We start from the raw sequence: 20960 nt of genomic DNA on the forward strand, positions 1-20960 counted from the left end.
ATAGGGGTTGATGCCAGACTGCCACAAGTCTGGGGGTTTACAATGGAATCCTAACCATGTCTATGCAGAAGCATGGATGGACAAGAAACCCAGTTTGGTCTGCAGATGAAGGCGAACCTACCTAACCCGAGTTCCATGAAGCACAACACAAACCAGAACATGATCATCCTTCAAATTCACACTACTCTGAATTTTGCAATGTTGTTCCCAAGCCAAGTAATGTGTATACAACTGTTTATAAACAGGGTGAAATGTGCATTGAAATACACTGTATTAATGAAAATAACACGCACTAATGTATTTTGCTACACAAAATTGCTTTGCCAAAATGTGTCTATTAGGCTGAATAGCATACAAAACTGTGTGAGTTAGGAGTATGGGCAACGGCCAATTTAGGCGTGTCCAAATGATGTGTGATCACACACACACACACAGCACCAAACCCAGAAGTACCCCCAAAATGTCATAAAGATGCCATGAAAAAGGGGTTGAACGGGGGGCGGGGCAGAACAGGGCAGAGCAGGCTTAGGTGCTAATGTGCACATGGCTCTTGAATGTAACTCCCATGCAAAATGAGGACAGCATGTATAGTGGTACCTCAGGTTAAGAACTTAATTCATTCTGGAGGTCCGTTCTTAAACTGAAACTGTTCTTAACCTGAGGTACCACTTTAGCTAATGGGGCCTCCTGCTGCTACTGTGCCACTGCACGATTTCTGTTCTCATCCTGAAGCAAAGTTCTTAACCCGAGGTACTATTTCTGGGTTAGCAGAGTCTGTAACCTGAATTGTCTGTAACCCGAGGTACCACTGTAAAGGTAAAGGTAAAGGTACCCCTGCCTGTATGGGCCAGTCTTGACAGACTCTGGGGTTGTGCGCCCATCTCACTTAAGAGGCCAGGGGCCAGCGCTGTCCGGAGACACTTCCGGGTCACATGGCCAGTGTGACATCGCTGCTCTGGCGAGCCAGAGCTGTACACGGAAATGCCGTTTACCTCCCCGCTGGTAAGCGGTCCCTATTTATCTACTTGCACCCGGAGGTGCTTTCGAACTGCTAGGTTGGCAGGCGCTGGGACCGAGCAGCGGGAGCGCACCCCGCAGCAGGGATTCGAACCGCCGACCTTTCGATCAGCAAATCCTAGGCGCTGAGGCTTTAACCCACAGCGCCACCTGTGTCCCATCCACTGTAATTCATGCTAAAATGTTGGGTTTCTTTTTTTCTTACTAACAGTTGAATCTGACTTCAACGCTGCGGACAGGCCATAGCCCTCCACTGGATCTGAGGGCAGCCAGTACTTGACTCAGAAACTAGGTTCCTGGCAGGTGAGCCACTGTGGATTACTGGGAGGAAGAGAGGGAAGAGTGAGACATTGGGGAGGCTGGCGTGGGGTGGAAGCACCAGGGGAAGCCCATCTGCCACTCCGGCCAGTGCATTTGTACCATGCCAACCTCTCTGCCTTCTCTCCCTTTTCCCCACCCCCGTTTCCAGCCCATAAAGAATGAGGTGCTGAAGAGAGGGCGGTCATGGCCATTGTGGAGCTCTGAGTTGCTTAAAGCAGGTCAGGCCCAGGAAAGTAAAGGCAGAGAGCTGGTCTAGGAGGTTTTCTTTCGGGTTGCCTGCTAACAACATCCTTCTGTGATTCACATTTGGACGTCAGCCCTTCGAATACCTTCTCCTGCTGCTCTCTTTGTCCTGAATACAAATCAGAAGAGCCCATGAACTACACATCACTATGAATTACTTTCTGTCCCCTGATCGGTAAGCGCCTAACATTAAAGGATCCGCATTAGGGGCATAATATTCCTATTATTCATAAAGCTGTGATTAAAAAGTCTTGCCTGGGATCTGTATTCCTGCTTGCTTTTGAACTTGACAAGTTATTTATCCTGGGATTAATGTACATAACTCCTCCCTAGCTCAAGCAATTTTTTTAAAAAAGAACATTTTTGATAGCACGGGGAGGAATCAAACCCTTCAGACCCCAGTATATTAATAAATGGGACACAGCGTCATTGGCTACATCAATTCAGAATAAATTTCCAACTCATTTGCAAAGAGCTCGGCTTTCTGATCAGCCAGGGAGACGCATGAGCTCACTCGGGTCTTCTTGCGTGTTGTTTCCCTGCCTCTCTCCGGCTTTTGTGGCTTCTGCTGATTGATTTTAAAGTATTTCTATAACAGCATCTGTCTGAAAAGGTTGCCTGAGTTTTATCACACCGGATTACCTGATTTTACTTCTTCTTTTCTGCATGTAACAACAGTCGACACAAAATGATTTTTTTAAAAAAAAATAAGTATCTGCATATAAATGTTTAGGGGGCTTCTAATAGTACATTTAATGTAAATTAGTCTGGTGTGAGATGGCAGTGGGGAAATGCAAAAGCCTTCTTTTGACTGAATTTCCTCCTGCCTGCTCAAACCAAGGAAAAATTCATAGATTTCTAGAAATGACTCATTTTGTGTATGTGTTATAAATCAATCAATGCAGCATTTTTAAGGACATAGGAAGAGCTTGAGGAATCAGGCCAGTGGCGCATTTAGTCCAGCATCCTCTTCGGTGGGCTGTGGCCTTATGGCCTTTTGTGACCTTTCTGGAGGCCACATGGGGGGCAGTTGGGGGAGTGGAGCTGTGCTGCCCCTAATCCTTTCCCTACTGCAGCAACTAGGCTTAAACAGAATAACTGCATTTGTGGGAATGGGCCTATTTTTCTAATTGATGCCACAACTGCCAAATTGCCCCGCCCCACCCAGCAATTAGGTTTCAGATGAAAGGGTCCTATTTTCACCTAATCTAAAACCTAACTGGCATTGGGGTGGTGGGCTATGGTGGAGGGAAGGGTAAAGAGAAGGGGGCAAAAAGAGAAGGGTGGGGGGAGAGAAGGCAGAAAAGAAAGGGAATGACAGAAAAATTTATCCCAAGGGCCATGAGGCCTTTGACAGAAAAGAGGCTCCACTGCCCTAGACTGCTGCTGTGCCCTTGGTGGGTATGATGACACACTCTAATGGAGTTGCTTCCCTCAACATTTTAATAATAATAATAATAATAATAATAATAATAATAATAATAATAATTTATAAACTGCTTTTAATATAAAAATGTCCTGGAGGTGAACAAGGGTATGTAGTCTGTCCAAATAATTTGCTCCACCAGCAGCTCGCCCCCAAATCCTCTGTGCTTGTAGTGCTCCATGTGGCTCATTCGCTGCACTGACCTTCGCATTCTGGCTGAGTCCCACTCCAAGAACCGTTGGCTTGGCAGATTCTCTGCAGTGAACCCCGGAGGGTGTAGCCTGGCTCGCAGCTGAACCAGACGGTACTCTCCACACTTAACTCGTTACCGCCATGCCGGATGCCGTGAGAAGGTATTCCTGGGTCGCCACACAGTCCCTCGAGGCTTCCTGGCAAGAGGAAAGCAGAAGTGCTGTCATTCAGGTAGTCCCCGTTTTCATTTCTCTTTCCACGCCTAGCTGATGCTAGAAAGCAGAAAGTCCTAGGAGAAAGCTACCAGAGAACTCTTGGATCAGGCCAAGGCTTACCCAGTCCAGCATCTTGTTAGTACAATGAACAACCAGATGCTCGTGAGCAGTCTGAAAGCTGAAGCGGGATGCTATAGCATTTGTCCCACTTGCTATTCTCAGAAACTGGTATTCAGAGGTAGAACATAGGCTATCAATGGCTCACCCCTCTTAACTTCAGCAGGCATTGCCCACAAACTTTAAAGCCTGATTTTGCAGCTGTGAGGGCTAGAAATCTGAACAGTAATAATATCAATAATAATATCGAACAAATGTGGAAGCCGGTATTCTGAGAGAGCTGAATTCTGTGCCCAAAACTGCATTTTGCAAAGTAACTTCTGAGTTTGTAGGGTTGTAAGAAGATGATTTCCATTTCAGCCTGTCTTCATCCCATTCCACATTGTTTCCATTCTGCCAGAGTGTGGTTTCTGCCACATACTATGTAATTCATACTGTTGCCCGCTATTTAATGTAATTTATGTAATGATTTATTGAAGCTATTAATTTATATGATTATTTAACATCATTACATTCATTTCAATGTAAATAAAACATAAAACAATGCAAAAAAGCCATTAATTGCATATCAATTGTGGGCTTTTAAAAAAGGGTTGTGAGTGAATACTGATTTCTGTTCCAGACCAGCAACAAAAACACAAATAGTGGAAACTTCCACTTCTGTTTCTGATAGAATTCTCTGATAGTCTTATATGCTCACATGGTACATACACAAGGATGGCAATGACACACCAATGGCTGAATCATCAGGTGTAAGAACACCCTTGGGTAGCTATGAGTACAATCTCAGCCAGATGTACACAGCAACAGCTGTTGCTGTTTGGGTATTTTTTCATTCAGTTTGCCAGCTCTGGTCTCCTCAAACTGAAAATGACAAGATGCTTCAAAGCCACCTGTTGTCCTCACTGACTCAGAGCTGCTGTCTTTATTGGGAATCCAGTGAAGAAAAAAGACATACCACTGAGCCAGCGAGTCATTTGCTCGCAGAGTACAGAGGTATGCAAGGAGGCCAGGGAGGCCACCTTGCGGGATTGCCTTGAGAGATGGAGATGTGCCTGTTCCTTTTGTGGCATGGCAACCATCTGTTATTGGCTCTTTCCACCAACTAGCTTTACAAACACAAAAGTCAGCAAACCATGAACACTGTGCTTCTCAAGTGAAAGCCACCATCCCTTTCAAGGCCTGAACAGGGATCTTCTGAAGGCACAGCTCTGTGACTGGGATACAAGCACCTCCCTAGCAGCTTTGCACTATCCGTGTCTCATGTAAGCACCTAATGGGAACTTTTAAAATCTTTTCTAAAATGACTTGTTTGCAAACAAGGAATAACAGCATCCTCTGGTGTGGGAGCTCACAGAATCAGAAAGTGATCTGAAGGCCCACAGCTCCCCAAGCTGTGCTGTGAGGCTAGGCCTTTCACTTGCCGTTGCCAGAATAAAGATCACAGTGAGCCACAAGCAGGGAGGCTTTTCATTTCTTTTTCTCTTTTTACACAAGTTGCATCTAAATCAGACTTGGCATACCTGTGCCCCTCCGCATGTTGCTGCCTAAGGCTGGGACTGATGGGAGGAATACAAGCTCCCAACCCATGACCCATACAAGTCCCTCCTGGAAACTCTCATTTTCTGGGAAGCATCTGAATAATCCCCCCTAGTCCCTCTTGTAACTAATCTGTATGTATGTGTAATTGCACTAACAATATATTCTATCACATGACTTCATTTACTCTCCTCCCCTCTGTGCTGACTGGGGCTGACAAAAGTTGTGGTCCAAAACATCTGCAAGGCACCAGGTTGGGGGAAAGCTGTATTGGAATGAACATCTCCCCTTTCATCACAATTGTCTTCACTGCATCCTACAACATGTAGGACATCCTACAACATGTTTACCAGATGCTGGGGTGGCAATGCCATGTTCTTTGTACACTGCTTACAAGCTTCCCAGAGGCACCAGAAATCAAGCCCCAGAAGGCCCATCTGAACTGATGGCTCCCCTCCTTGTTTAGATGGACCTCTGAGTACCAGCTGCTACAGGCCAAAGGCAACACGTTGTTTCTATGAGCTGGCAGGCCACTGTGGGAAATAGAATGCAGGGCTAGGTGAAGCACAGGTCTGAGCCAAAGGGCAATTATTTTGTTCTCACATTTAGCAAATGGCTCAGCCCACTTTCCAACGGTCTGTTGGCCTGCCCTTGCTGCTCTTTCTACTTTGAACTGCCTCACACAACACCTCTGTGCAACCACCTCATTTTTTTCCAGATGGCAGATAGATGATTTTTTTTCTTCTGTCAACATCCAATTTCAAAGTCATGCATTTATTTGTCTACAACCGTCCTAATTATTTTTTTTTCTAAAGGCCAACTTGGATAAAAAAGCAGGAAGGAAATAAACAACTGCAGTTGGTGACCTTGCGAATTAAGGAGGCAATAAATAAAACCATCATTAGCATCAACTGTGTCATGTGGCCAAGTCTTCCCACCTGAGCAGTGAGGGAGAGACCCACTCCAGCGCCCATCAAGCTGACACATACGGGTGGAATTGCCAATCAAGCTTCTCCTTTCCAGGCAACTGTAACGCACCACAGAGCCAACTGTGTAGACGTCACCCAAGATCTGGGCATGGGGCGGGGATCCAGGATGACCACAGGAGACCACTGAAACAAGGTGGGAGGGGGACAAGAAGGTTTTGAGCAGACATAGCATTAGCCTTCCAGCACATTCAAAGGGCACAAACTGGAAAGCCACCTCGTCAATAGTGTTGGCAGTTTTGGTCCTAACCCAAAAGTAGTCAATTGATAGAACCATTTCTCATAAGGTAAGCCCAACCTGAGCTGACATTTCCGGTGGGTTTCAATGGGAAATCCAGCTCATGCCTCCCTCAACATCGCCCAACGCATCTTCCTAAAATGGACTGATAACACAGACTCATAGAATTGTAGCATTGGAAGGGACCCAAAGGATCATCTAGTTCAACCCAGTGGAAACAGAAACTCAGAAGTCCATGCAGGCCACCTAGAAGGCCATGCCAACATCCCGAAGTTCAGTGAATATGGGAATTAAAACTGATTTGACCATAGTTCAATATACAAAGTAAGAAAAAGATGTGATGGTGTTATTAGTCCTTAAAGCCATGAGCACAAACTGAAGGTGATATATCTGCTGGTGGGCTGTGCCATTTTAGACTGCAGGTGTGTGTTTGTGTGTGTAGTAATGTATGGATACTTATTCCCTACATATGCAAAACTAGCACACCAAGAAGGCTAGCCTAAGCCTTCCTCTTGATGAGTTGTTTCCATATCTGAAGGGATGATTTTATGGATAGAAGTATTCAAACCCCGACATAAAATGGCACAGTCCATCAAGAGATAATTCATACCCAGCTTCGGCTTGTATTTTCAGCTCTAGGGGTCGAATGACACTGCCATTTTTTTTATTTTAAAAAATGTGGGGTATTCAGCTCAAATGGGCTGACACATAGAATATGCCTGGCAAGAATATGTCTTGGAGGAGTTTCAGTTTATCCTGTCTTAGCTCTCAGACACAGCTAGCTTCAAGTTTGAGGGGGAATGCTGCAGCATTCTGGGAAATTAAAATGGTAGCTCACAGCCCTAGCTGCAGAGCATGGAGGGTCCACATCAGATGTGAACTCTGGTGGGTCCTGCTGGGGCAGTTGGTCCCTGGCAGCTATTCCAGGTTGCCAAGTGTTAATGCCATGACTACCCTTCAGCCTAGTCTATGCCACTGGCAACACCAGTACAAGCACCAGAAGCTATAGGGCAAAGGAAGGCAAAATGCACTGGGTGGAAATAGATTTTTATTTCTAAGAGAGAAATAATGGTACATTTCACATTAACATTCCCATCCTAAACATACTTTCTCTGAAGAAAATCCTATTGATTTTGACGGAGATAAACTACAAGTAAGGGTGCTTAGGGTTGCAGCTTTATTTTAATCTCCAGTTTATGATTCCCTTAGAGTTCATACACTGAATTTCTGTATGTATGAACAAAAGATTAAAATAACTCCTTTTAAAGAAATATAACATTTTAATCCTAACAATTTTAAATTGTATTTTTAAGTGTTAGATTACAACTACTTAGTTTATTGTCAAGATAATTATTAATTAAACTTTCTCTGTTAAGCAGATTCATGAACTTTTCTAATTAGAATTTCCTTCTATTGTCTGTCCCTTGGTCTCATGTATTATATGTTTGATAAAACAATTTAAAATAGTTTGAATATGAAAAGTAACCACAGGGATTCAGCGGCTGGCAAGCTACTTGTACAGGATGGTACTTGGCACCCTTCCCTTGTCCTATAATTTGAAATGGTGCAGTCAACACTAGCATCTCATTCTGGTTTAGGGAAAGCAATATGGAAATGGGGGCATCATCAGGGAGCTGAAGCCTAAGGCCTGCTTTAATGTCCCAACAAGGAAGAGATTTGGGTCTATCTCTCATCAGTCCTGGGCTAGGTGCAAGCCTGCTTCCTTTTGGTCTGGTCCCAAACTTTCCAATCACCAACACGGCGTGACAACTTACGTGCTTTGCAGGCAGAAGGTCCCAGGCTCAATCCCCAGTATCTCTAGGTAAGGTTGAGAAAGCCAGAGTCCCTGGAGAGCTGCTGCCTTTCCGTGCTGACAATACTGAGCTGGATGAACCAATTCTGACCCAGTATAAGTCAGCTCCCTATGTTCATACGTGATTGCTTATTCTGTATGATTGTGTGAACTCATTTGCACTTGTCCAGTTAGATTGCTGTTCTTGAAGAAATTAACAGAAGCAGGTCCCAAGTGCTGCCTAGTCTAAAACTGCTTTTAAAAAGCCATGCAGCATCAACATATTATCCCAGCAATTAGAGGGTGGTGGACGCAGGTGGCGCTGTGGGTTAAACCACAGAGCCTAGGACTTGCTGATCAGAAGGTCGACGGTTCGAATCCCCGTGACGGGGTGAGCTCCCGTTGCTCGGTCCCTGCTCCTGCCCACCTAGCAGTTCGAAAGCACATCAAAGTGCAAGTAGATAAATAGGTACCACTCCGGCGGGAAGGTAAACGGCGTTTCCGTGCGCTGCTCTGGTTCACCAGAAGCGGCTTAGTCATGCTGGCCACATGACCCGGAAGCTGTCTGCGGACAAACGCCGGCTCCTCAGCCTATAGAGCGAGATGAGCGCCGCAACCCCAGAGTCAGTCACGACTGGACCTAATGGTCAGGGGTCCCTTTACCTTTACCTTTAGGCTGGCTATTGACAAACATCCTAACTTCTGCAAGAGTCATTGAATCTGTTCTCAAGTTGAAGGGTTCTTAACATGAAAGGAATGTTAGCCATGGAAGCCTCCCCCATCCCCTCTCCCATTTTTTATGGGTTCTAAAAATGTTATTGGCAACATCCAGATGGAATATGCAAAATGTACTTTTTATTAACAATTAAAAGATTGAACTAATGTGTTTGCCTACATGAGCATTTTTGGTTTTGTCTTTTAAGACCCTGGCACTGAGCTGTGAGTGAGACCGTGCCAAGATTTCCAGACCGATGCTCTGACAGCCAACGCAAGAAATCAGGCTGCAGCAAATAATTTAATAACTGATCCTCCAGGAATTACATCTAAGCTAAAAACCTGCTTCAGCAACAGCACTTCTAAGGATTAACAATGTACAATGTGCCAGATTTCACAAATGCATAATTCACCTTCCTGAGCAGGGTCTTTTAAAACTAGAAATTGCTGGAATGTAGCAATAATCTCTCCCTTACCACAAAAATTAGATATATTAACTCCATTTGAAATGCCTTATATAAACATGTGGATGCCAGCCATTAACTGATGCTGTTGGAACCAACTGGTTTTAAACAGGAATTTTGCCTTACTTGTACATTTTTTTGCTCTTCCTTGTAGATTTAAGGCCAGTCAATACAAATGCCTCTCCCCATGACCTTAGACAGGGTCTTCCTCCAAGTAAGCCTTACTCTATGCTCAAACCATGCCTGAGCAATGGAACCCTGAAATATTCCCCAGCCTAATAGACGAGTAGAGAAATCCAAACTCCAGGGGTATGGATGGATGAGGTGGTGTTCCTCTGTTCAGATCTGCCTGGTTATGTGAATTTTCTGATAACCTGGTGGGCAACAGATTTACCTGACGTCCCTGTCAATCATTCTGACATAGAGAAAGCACACTGAAGCCCAAACCAAAAAATGCAGCAATATCTAGGGCTATTATAGTTTGGGGGGGGTCTCTCTTACCAGAGATAAATTTGTGACAAAAAAAAAGAATCTTAGCACTCTTGTTGCCAAGATTCTGAGACAGAAACATGACCTGCCACTGATAAGTTACAAGCACATAAAATACAATATAGCCCTTTTGTTTATGTATGGAAATTGATGGTATCCTACACTTGGCAACCACTAAAGAAAGCAGCAAATCACATTCTACAACTGCTTAAGGTGAATGGGACAGGCAATGGGTAAATTAGAAAATTAATTATCAATACCTCATTTCAAGCACTACCTTTTCAACTGATACACTCAAAAAGGCTAAATAATTTTATCAAGCCCATTTCCAGAGAGCACAGTACAAGTCTGGGAAAAAATGGCAGATTAAATTGGCATAGATTATTTCTACGGTAATTCCGATAGCATACCATCTGCTCTTTTCTCAATCAGGTAGAGTAGCACAATTTAAGAACTGGAAAGTCAAAGGTCTCTACCCCTTTATAGGATTTCTACTCTGCTACTCAACCACTAATAATTAAAGCTACTCTTTAATAACAGTCAGACAAATTGGTTGCTTCTTAATCAAATTTGTTGGGGTCGTTGTTGGGGTTTTTTTACATGTGATTATGTAAAAGTCAGATGTAGGTAAAACAATCTGGAGTCAAGACAAGAACAAAATAGGGGAAACTCACCCACTAAAGATTGGATCCAGCTTTATTAGAGGGCACATGCTGAAGTTACTCTGACGGTGGTCTTGCCCACCATTTTGCCCCTGTGGTGGGACTGTGATCTGGTAAAACAGTTTTGGGCTCGGGTTCACATTGAAATGTGTACAATTTCTGTGGGATGCCTTATTGGTTGCTCTCAACTGATGGTATTAAATGTATTTGATGATGAAAATGCTAGCACATTATGAAAGGAATTCATGACTTATATGATATTAGCAGCTCACCTTGTTTTTGCAACCCAGTGGAAAATGGCTTAGGGTCTCATATTGGACAGATGGGAGGAAAATCACTCATAATCTGAAACTGAGGCAGGGACCAGAATCTCTAAATTCTTTTTATATGGTATGACATTCTTTCATATCCTACACAACATGCACCACCTTCTCTCAACAATAACCTCTACAAGTTTGGGATGTTTGATACCTATAGCTGACTGCCATATGCTGTCTCTGTACCTTTTCTTTCAGAAAACACCCAAGCTTGGAACAAGGCACAGGTTACTGTTGTTTTCTCCTCCCCCCTTTTCCCTGTATGTTTTTCTTTTCTTTATTGTTGCCTACTTGCTGCTATTTTCTTTCTGTTAAAAATAGAATAAAGGTTCCTTAAAAAACCAATACTGTGACATTTTCTTACAGGTCCTACTAGAATTCCCAGCAATTTCTTTGGAGGTGTATCCTAAGTAGGAGAAGGCTCCCCACTTGAGAAATGGGGAGAATATCAGGATATAAAAAATGAGTCCCTTCCAAGTGATTATTTCTCTCTTCCACAACAACACCTTCTTCTTCTGGGTTCTTCATTCGCTGTAATAGCAATGGAGCCATCATGATGGGAGTGGAATCTCCCTAGCAGGTCTCTGAAGGCCTCATCTACACAGCCTTTCCTCTCTCAGCTTTTCTAAGACAGCAACCTTAAGCCGGAGAGCAGAGCCTCTCTCTCTCTCTCTCTCTCTCTCTCTCTCTCTCTCTCTCTCTCTCTCTCTCTCAATCTAATCTATCAACACATACACACAAGCCACTGAAAAGTGCTGGTATGAAAACATAAATAAGTACCTTCTGAATTTCCAGCTTTCTAATTTTTTTAAGGTGTTTGTATTTAAGGGTTGTTTTTTAAAAATGATGTTCTGGGCTGTTAGGATAGGCGAGTCTGGTTCTTACGTTTGCTACAGTAGGGAAAGGACCCTTTTGCTTTGCTGGCTTCCTCAGTCTGTTGTGAAACTCCCAGAGGCATCACTTTCAAAATATGCTCAAGCTAGGGCTCTTGTCATGATGGTAGGTCAAGACCACTACAATCAAGAGAAGGCTCTGAGGACTCCATTTCCAAACCTACAGCAGAGCCAAAGAATCCCCAGCTTCACCTCAGTCAATCTGAAGAATCAAGTGCAGCCACTTTAAGTACTAATGGCTCTCTGTTTGCAGGTAGCCTTAGAAGTCATGACATGCCTGCAGTGTATTCCTTCCAGGTAGCTATTGACCTTTGCTGGACTGGCATCCTCATCTGTTGCCATTCAGCGCCTGTAACAACCCTGAAAAGTGCTTTGCTTTCTTCAAAGCTATCCATGGTTCTGCTTCTGTGCCTGAACTCTTGTTCTGCCCAGTGGTGTAGTGTGGGCTGCCAGTGTCCAAGGATGTATGGCGGGTGGGAGGGAGGCACAGAATACACATGCACATTCAACTGCCTAACAGCATCCGCATCACCCAGCCACAGAGGTAAGAAAAGAAGAGTCATTGTATTGTCTGGAGAGGTCACATCCTTGTTCGCATGGAGAAGCCATTTTCAATGTAACCCAGCAAGGGAAGCATGCAGCAGTATTGAGGCAGCACTTGGGTGTTGAAATTTTGCCCCTGAGGTAAGTGCCCCTGTGGCCCCACTATGCTACACCACTGGTTCTGCCTTCCCAGTTCTCCCTGTATACTTCCTCAGAACAGGGCAGGCTCGAACATGAATTTCTCCCAGCTCCTCTTGAAACTGTCTGTGGCTCCACTCCCCTGCCTCAAAGCCTCCTCCACTTTTCCTGCTTTCTCAATAGACTTCGCCCGCAACAGGATATAGCCTCTGATGACCTTCCAAGGGTCCCAACACTCCATTTCCCAGCAGTATCCCAGAATGGGATTGTGTAGTCCCTTCCCCCACCCATCAAGGCCCTGATAAATATTGTTAGTCTTACTTACTGATTGATTGTAATCCCATCAATCACTTTAACACCCTGCATATAAAACGCCAAGCACAAACCTCCAGATTCACCTCAGAATTTTGCCTTAGGTAAAATTGCTGAGTGGTTCTACTTTCAGAAGATCATCTGAAATTCCCCCACTGTGTGGAGATATTCTTCACCAATTCCAGGCTTCCCAAAAGGTCATATATGTTGCTGGTGAGAGGCAGGACTTGTCTAATAACCTGCTTTAGTGTTTTCTGCAGGTCTCAGGTATACAGTAACCTCTGAGAGGTTGCTCCAGTTTCATCAAAACTCCTTGCACTTCATTGAAATTTCTCAGATGTGTAGGAATCTTCACATTTCCCCAGAAATGTTGCTTGCTGGTTGCTTCAGTTTTACAAAGAGCAGTTGTTTAACACCATTTGTCCAATATTTACCCATCACCCTTAAGAATACCAATGTGGGATTCACTTATCAATTTCCCATGGTTTGCACACAGTGGCAAGGTAGCATGCTGATAACATGGGGAAAACAAAAGGTGCAAAAATGTGTGTGCGTGTGTTTAAAAAAACTGCTTAACGTGAGGGGAAGAAGGGAGAGGAAAAATAAAACTAAAAAACCCCTAAAACTTGTTCAAAAGGGGTGAGACTTTGGACCATCTCAGCTTTATGAAATGTAAAGCTGTTGGGCTGTCCTGGTTGGTAACTTTTCTCAGGCAGTAATGATTTTCTAATTTGTTGGTGCAACCAGTGTCTGTCCTAAGAAGAAAAATATTGTCTAAGCAGGGCTGCTCTTGTCTCCATTGCCCCCTAATTCTACTAGGGATGATGGCTGAGGATCTGGATTTTTGTGAATTAAATGACAAGATATGGACCTATTAGACGAATGTTCAAATTTGAACTTTGCTATTTTGCAGTGCTTCACTCAAAAGTTTATCTGTACTGAAATACACATCTAAAACTGCATTTTCGGTAGATATTACACATTTAAGAATATGTATGGATATACTTTTTTTAAAAAATGAGCAGAAATGGAATGGGACAGGGGAAACATGTGAACATGATACAGACTGAAAAAAGACAGATTTATCCATTCCTAAATCCTATCCACTGGTCCAGTTTTCCAGGGGTTTATATGTATATGTGGGTTCCATATATTAAATTTTGGAGATATTTTCAGCTTTCACCTTCTACACACCTTCTACAACTATGTGCAACTACAGCTGATTTCAGCTCTAGTAGGCAAGAGGAGGAGGCTGAGAAGTCTCAACAGCCTGGGCATCAAAAGTAGCCCTCTGTCCCTGCCAGGCAAGCACACAGAGAAACGTAAGGTGCTAGTTGCCTTTTCTCCATCATCTGTTGCTGTTGCTATTAAGTTATCAAACACACAAACTTCTCTAATGCCATACAGACATTGATTCCTGCATTCCAGGGAGTTGGACTATATGGCTCTTTGGCTCCTTTCCAATGCTGCAATTTTATGATGTTATCTCTGGTCATCATCTTCAGTGGCTAATTATTCCTTGCCCTAGTAACTTTCAGGAAATATTAGAGGAGATTGAAGTTCTCCCTCCCTTGGGCCTGCAAAATGACTGACACGGGTGGAGGCCAAGTACCCCTCAGAAGTGAGGGATAATGAAGAGGAATTCCACCAAGAGAAGTTGTATACCCTGCCCAAAGCTGGGGCCAAACACAAACAAACAAAAGGGGATGGGTAGAGAATCCTAAATGATTGCTTATGTGAGTTTGTTGCAAACCACCTTAAACGTTCACCACTCAGTTGTGCATCACCTTACTTATCTCTTTACTCACCCTAAACCATTTTAATGTATAGATTCTATGATGTCAGCTTCACTTTAAGAAAGGTTTAACTACTTGAAATCAAACAGCTAAATATTCCTCCGCTCACCATTCTTATTATTCATGAATCTTAACTGGAAAAAATTCTCAAACACTGTGTTCCAAGTAGATCCATCTGAGAAAGTTTGGTCAAAACCTTCCAATGTGCATTGCAGGCTTTGACCCAACTAAGCAAAAAACTCCAGTTTCCTTAGCAAGATTTGAGTTGTTTGGTGGCATCTACATTTCAATTGGTCAGCTGTAACATGATGTGTATGTGGCAGTGGGAGATCACCATCTCAGAAAAAGGGGGGGGGGGACATTTTCAGAACATGTACCACCATAAGGGAACTCAGCCTCTAAAGGAAACTGAAGAACTTACAATGACACACTGGGAGGGGCCGATCCCAAGTGCCATCCCCCTGACAGGTAAGAACATGGGTGCCCAGCAAGTAAAATCCATGGTTGCACTGATATGAGACAGTTGTTCCAAAGCTGTATCTGTGAGGCCCACTCGGTTGCACTTGTCGGACGCTGTTTTCCAGGTGCCCAGGGTCAGTACAGTTTACAACTGCAAGCAAATCACAGAAAAAATAAATAAAACGAAAAACAGAGGGTGTAACAAAGGGGGAAATATTCTTTTAAAACTAAAAAAGGGTGTTAAATTCTTACATAATACTTTTCCAAAATTTGGTTTCTTTTCCACAATGCATTGAAATTAATGTTGTCATGGTTTGTTTTTTTGAAAAAATGTTTAATTATAATGTGCTTTTTTTATTAAGTAAATATGGTCATTCACAGGGGAGAGGGCTCCCAATCCTGAAAAGAAATGGAGGGTTATAATATACATTGCCAGTGGGATTGTTCCAGGATTGGGGTCCAACCTCAACCCCAATCAAGAGAAAAGACCTTGTCAAGATGTGTGTGGGGGTAAATATTTGACAAGGATATGGAAGGAAGGAGACAAAGGAAGGGAAGGGTGTGTGTGCCCAAGATGGGGGAAAGGCAAAAGGGTGGGAATTCGAGAAGTGAACTTTAATAAAATATATAATGCTACAAACTGATAGAATAGCCCTGGAGGGCTGAATAACAGGAACAACATTGAGGAGCCTTGAGATAGGAAATATCTCCACTTGTGCCTGGCTGACATGACCTTTGAAAATGTGCACTCATTCCTCCTGCAATCATTTTTTTTTTTTTACACATCCCTTTATCCAAATACCCTCAAGGTGGCTTACAAATCAAGCTGCCAAAACAATTCAAATTTCAATAGAAAAATGATATAATCAGTAGATTAAACACTGCTCAGCAACGTATTAAAATGCAAAAGCATCCCTCCCGATCTCTTAACTATCTGCAAAACTCACCCCCAACTAAAAAAAGAACAACTCTCAGCCCTTCCTGAAAATCACCAGGGTTGGGGGCTGTGCACCTCTTCAAGAAGTTGGTCCAGAGGGAGGATGGAAGGAAGGAAGGGATGGGCACACCATAAATATCAGATTTTTAAATAGAAAGTATAAATTATTTAAAATGTCACGAACAACTCAAGCTATTTACTGATCAACATTCATGCAACATCATGTAAGTGATAATATGTACATTTCACAACCTGGAAGGGTAAAGCAATTTTCACCATAGTTACATACTGCATCATTTATATATTCTGTCAAAAGTCAGCTATTCAGTATTTGCTTTGGCACTTTCAGTTGGTTTTAATATCCATTTTTAAATATACTTCACTCGTTTTTGTGCTCCTGTGAGAAAAATGCACTGCATATTCTTTATGAAATACATTGATGCTTCCCAGCTTCAGGCGTGAGACCTTATTCTCCTCCTTTGCTCCTGCATTCTTTTGGCCTCCCTGTCCCCCTTCTCCTTTGCGTAGTCTGGGGGGGGCAAGACTCCAGGCCCCCGAGATACCAGGATGAAGTGTCCCCTATCACCACCCTGATCTGCTTTTTATTCCTTCTCATGAATTATACTGGTTGTCCTTTTTCTGAATCTTTTCCAAATCTAGAATAGCCTTTTGGAGGTGAGGTAAACAGCACTGTACGCAGTACTCCAAATGCAGTCGCACCACAGATCTGTAAAATGGCATTTTGATATATTGGCAGTTTTATTTTCAGTTCCTTTTTCACAGCTGCCCCAAGTTCTTGATCCTGGTCTGTCACTACCAGTCCAGACTTCATGAGTGGATATGTGAAATTAAATATTTTTGCCCTGACATCAATTTACATGTGTTTAACAAATGCAGACACAAAGACATTATACGAAAAGAAGAAGAGAAGGTCGACTTACTGCGGCAGATGGGAAGGGCATTACTCCACTGGCCATTTGCCAGGCATTGGGACTTGGATGTCCCTTCCAGGCGGTACCCAATGTTGCAGACAAACTTGGCCACATCATTCAGGTTGAACTGGTTGCCTTGCGTCAGGCCATTCGTTGGATTTCCCGGGTGACCGCAGGTTATGGCTGCCGTGAGAAAGCTGAGATGTTAGCCAGTCCACCCTTGCTGTGTGGCTGAAGTATGGGTGCTTTTGGACAGGGGACAGAACGTAACGAGGTGCTATGTGCAAACTTTTTCAAGCACAGAGGATTGCTGCAGGGGAGAGACCCCTAGAACCATCAAGGGGCAAGTTCTTCCCCCTTATTTGCCCCACCACTGATGCTTAAGTATTTACTTTTGCTCTTTCTTAACATTTTTAAATAGGGAATGTGCTTTGCCCTTTTGGTAGGAACGGAATGTATTTGGTTTTCTAATACTTTTGAAATGTTAAAGTTTCATTTTTTTTTAATTTTTAACATTTGCATTGTTTGTCATTTGCAATTATTCTTTGTGAGCCGCCTCGGGGGGATTTTTCAGCCAAAAAGTAGCATGTAAATAAACAGTAGCATAACATACCGTATTTTTCGCCAAATAGGACACACTTTTTCCCCTCCAAAAATGAAGGGGAAATCTGTGTGTGTCCTATGGGGCGAATACAGGCTTTCGCTGAAGCTTGGAGAGCGAGAGGGGTCGGTGTGCACTGACCCCTCTCGCTCTCCAGATTTCAGGAACCTATCAGCAAGCACGGGGAGCCCGCGGGAGTTCCCGCAGGGCTCCCTAGGCTGCGGATAGCAGCCTGTCGCCCGGCGCACGGCGCGCCCTTAAGCAGAGCGCCCCTCGCGCCGGGCAGACATCGGCCAGCCCCACAAGCTCAGGGGACAGCTGGGAGGCGCAGCGCCACCATACCGCTGTTCCCCAACCTGGTTTTGTGGGGGAAATAAAGGAAATTTCCCCCCCTTTATTTCCCCCACAAAAAAATTGGTGCGTCCTATGGGACGGAGCGTCCTATGGGACGAAAAATATGGTAACTTATCCAATGTCAGTCCTACTCAGAGTAGATTCATTTGAATTAATGAACTAGGCTTAGTTAGGTCCATTATTTTTTATGGCTCTACTCTGAGCAGCACTTGAGCAGTGACAAAGTTTAAACCAAAATCGATCTTTTAAAAAATATAAATATAAAAAGGAAATAAATTATTCTGCTGCCACCACTGCTACCAGTAGGGATGCACAGGTGTGCCAACTGTGGTTTCTCTTCTGTTTCTCATTTTTTCAATCTTAAGTTCAGTTTTCAATGTTTTAGCATCAGCATGCTAATTTTTTTTAAAGTCCACTTGTCCAACGCCTTGGTGTGAATTTTCCCTAACATATTCGTTTTGCTACACTTCGTTTGTATGCTACAATTTTTAGGGAGCAATCTATCTTAATATATCCCTGTTTTTTCCTAATATTATTATGAGTGCATGCATCTTTATGCATTCTTTCCCCAAATACCTACATTCTTGTGTAGTTTTTTGGTTGGAGAAATGCAATTGTGAAATTTGGAGAGGTGCACATTTCGAAAGACTTCTGCATTTTGGTTCATGTTTGAAGTGTGAATTAGGTAGGTTTGCCCCACGCTGGAAAGTAAACCCAAATTTCTTCCCTATCCCTAAAATGGTAAACCTACCCCCCCTCACAAAATCCTGAACAGTTTTCTGCCCCTTCAAAATGCAGGTCCAGCAGGGCCCCTGCTAGTGGGCCCACTGGTTTCCTTGACAGTTGCCCAACACTGCTGACCCTGCCTGTTGCCCCTTTCTGATGCGAAATGCACTGCACCACACACAACTCTATAGTAAAGATAGCAACATACTTACGCACACAGACAGGAGTCTTTCCAGACCAGCGGTGGTCTTGCTGGCAGATCCGGACAGACATCCCAATGAGTCGGAAGCCAGGGTTGCACTGGTACACCACACTGCCCCGGTAGTTGTAGTTCTCACCATTTATTTGGCCATTGACGATGGGGCCAGGTTCACCACAGTGACCCGCTAGGCAGAGACCAAACCGGGGGGGGGGGGGGAATCAGCCAGAGCTACTGGTTTACCCTAAGAACAGCATATGGTCCTCTGAACCTATACTTGATGTTTTTATTAATAATTTTAATATCTCTTTGTAAACTGCTTGCTTTTTTACTACAATCAAGAGGTAAAATGTATAAATAATTGCAATCCTGGGGTATGTTTTGAAAAAGAATTTGAGCTTATTTTGCAAAGGTAGACAATAAAGTGCTAAACTAGTGTGGGTACCCATTTGTGATGCCTTCCAGATGTTGCTTGTCTCCTGACTCCCAATTCTCATCAGTCCCAACCAGTGTAGGCAGTGATCAGGGATGGTGGCAATGGGACTGCAAAATATCTAGGGGACGCTACAATGGTTACCTACCCCTAAGAGAAAAAAATACTAGAAGGATAGGCACCTGCAAATCAGACGTAAGGCTGGAATTAAAAATAATTAGAAGAATATTCTAAAACATCTGTGGCAGATGTAGGGTAGTTTGTTACTTATAAGATAATGCTAGCAGTGAGAAACATAAACCATACTTTTTCTTTTCCCCAAATCAGTGTCAAATGGATTTATTTATTTATTCTTAAAAAGTCGAAATGATTTGGGGAACTTTCTCATTTTAAATTTAGATTATTTGCAGTTCCCAAACTTGTTATATCGAACTTACTCCAGGATTGTCTTGTTTTTTAATTTTTATTATAATGGCTATTGGCTAGAAACAATAAGAATCTGACTGATATCATTAACTTATCATTAATAAATTGATGCCACTCCAAGGATAAACATCAGGTAACCCCAACATCTGGGGAGAAATTCTCAAAGCAACCGTTCTTTCACAAGAATGTTAGAAATATCCCAATCAGGTAGTCAGAAGGACTGCAGAGATTTGTGACAATTCTCTTAGTTGCTTTATTAAGATCATTCATTGGCTTTTCCCAGCAGGGAGAGATAATAAAGGAAGTTCAAGGTATGTTTCAATCTAACAAACAAATAAACTAAATACTGTAATGCAAGTAAGAAAAACCACACATATTTTCTTTTATTGTGCATGCCAATCTAGCATTTCAGATACCAGCTGGTTAGCAATGGCAACCAGAGATTAATCAAGCAATGTTTCAGTTGATTCATCTATTGGCTTGATTTAAGCTTGCAGCCTCCATTCTAAATCTACATGCCACAGAAATACAGTGTTCACCAGGGCTACAAACAACGTTCAATTTAGCGGCTCAAAAGCAGCAAAACAGTACTCAAGCACCTACCTAGGCATGTCACTTCCAATCCACTCCAGAGGCCGTTTGCCATGCACTCCCGCACACGTGAGCCCACCAAGGTGTAACCGGTATTGCAGGAGAAGATGGCAGTAGCACCATAAATGGTTAGGGTCCCAATCTTGTTCCCATTGGGTGGTACAGGCAGATCTCCACAGGAGATAACTGGAGGGAGAGGAGAAACATCCTAGTGAAGGACAAAGCAACTTGGGTAGAAAGAATAAGCAATGGTCTCCTGCTAGGAATACTCTGCTCACAAAGCTGGATTAATGATCGCTTACATAATGAATTTTTTGCAGGAAGTTTCTACCATATTGAGCATCGAAAAATGCTTCACACAAGTTTTTTTAAAAAATCTAATTAGCAAAACATTTATATTCTGCTTCTTGCAGACCAAGGCTGGCGCCACAAATGGGTTATGTGTGCACACACAAATGTCCATGTGTCTGCATGTCTGTGGTGTGAAGCTCTTGACAGAATAGGAAAATTATCTGGTGTGGTGTGCTGTGGTCCACAATTTACACTTAATGGATTCTACACCTATGATCTCCAAAGAAGCTCGCATTGTTTTTTTACACACACAGACACAGGTAGGTAGATCAGGAAAACAAATTAAAAGAGTTGCAGGTAGCTGTCAATTTGCAGCAGAAGTTTAAAAGAGCCAGAGCAACCTTAGGCTTGTACACCAAAACAGAAACTGCTAGTGATGCCACCAAAACACTTAATTATAATCTTGTTCTGCCAGTCCCATCATACAGATCAAAGGTTATTTCCCTCCAAAGTTCTTCTACAGCTCAGATTACAAAATGAGACACTGCATACACAGCTATTTTTAGTCTGTGTTTTGGAATCAATTAGTGCTCACAC

General features: G+C 43.1%; 1 protein-coding gene across 9 annotated transcripts in view; it reads right to left on the minus strand.

The window, feature by feature from the left end:
• Positions 1–20960, minus strand: part of CSMD2 (CUB and Sushi multiple domains 2) — a 489690-nt gene that overhangs the window by 20663 nt on the left and 448067 nt on the right. For all 9 annotated transcript variants that reach the window (XM_081921160.1, XM_081921159.1, XM_081921158.1 and 6 more), the window contains 6 exons: positions 20085–20258; positions 18636–18809; positions 16752–16925; positions 14836–15024; positions 6009–6182; positions 3211–3396 (listed from right to left, as the gene is read on the minus strand). In XM_081921160.1, coding sequence (XP_081777286.1) covers positions 3211–3396; positions 6009–6182; positions 14836–15024; positions 16752–16925; positions 18636–18809; positions 20085–20258 — 1071 coding nt within the window. The remainder of the gene's footprint in view (positions 1–3210; positions 3397–6008; positions 6183–14835; positions 15025–16751; positions 16926–18635; positions 18810–20084; positions 20259–20960) is intronic.

Source organism: Podarcis melisellensis, assembly GCF_964234715.1.
Source record: "Podarcis melisellensis genome assembly, chromosome: 8".
In the NCBI taxonomy this organism is placed as follows: domain Eukaryota; kingdom Metazoa; phylum Chordata; class Lepidosauria; order Squamata; family Lacertidae; genus Podarcis; species Podarcis melisellensis.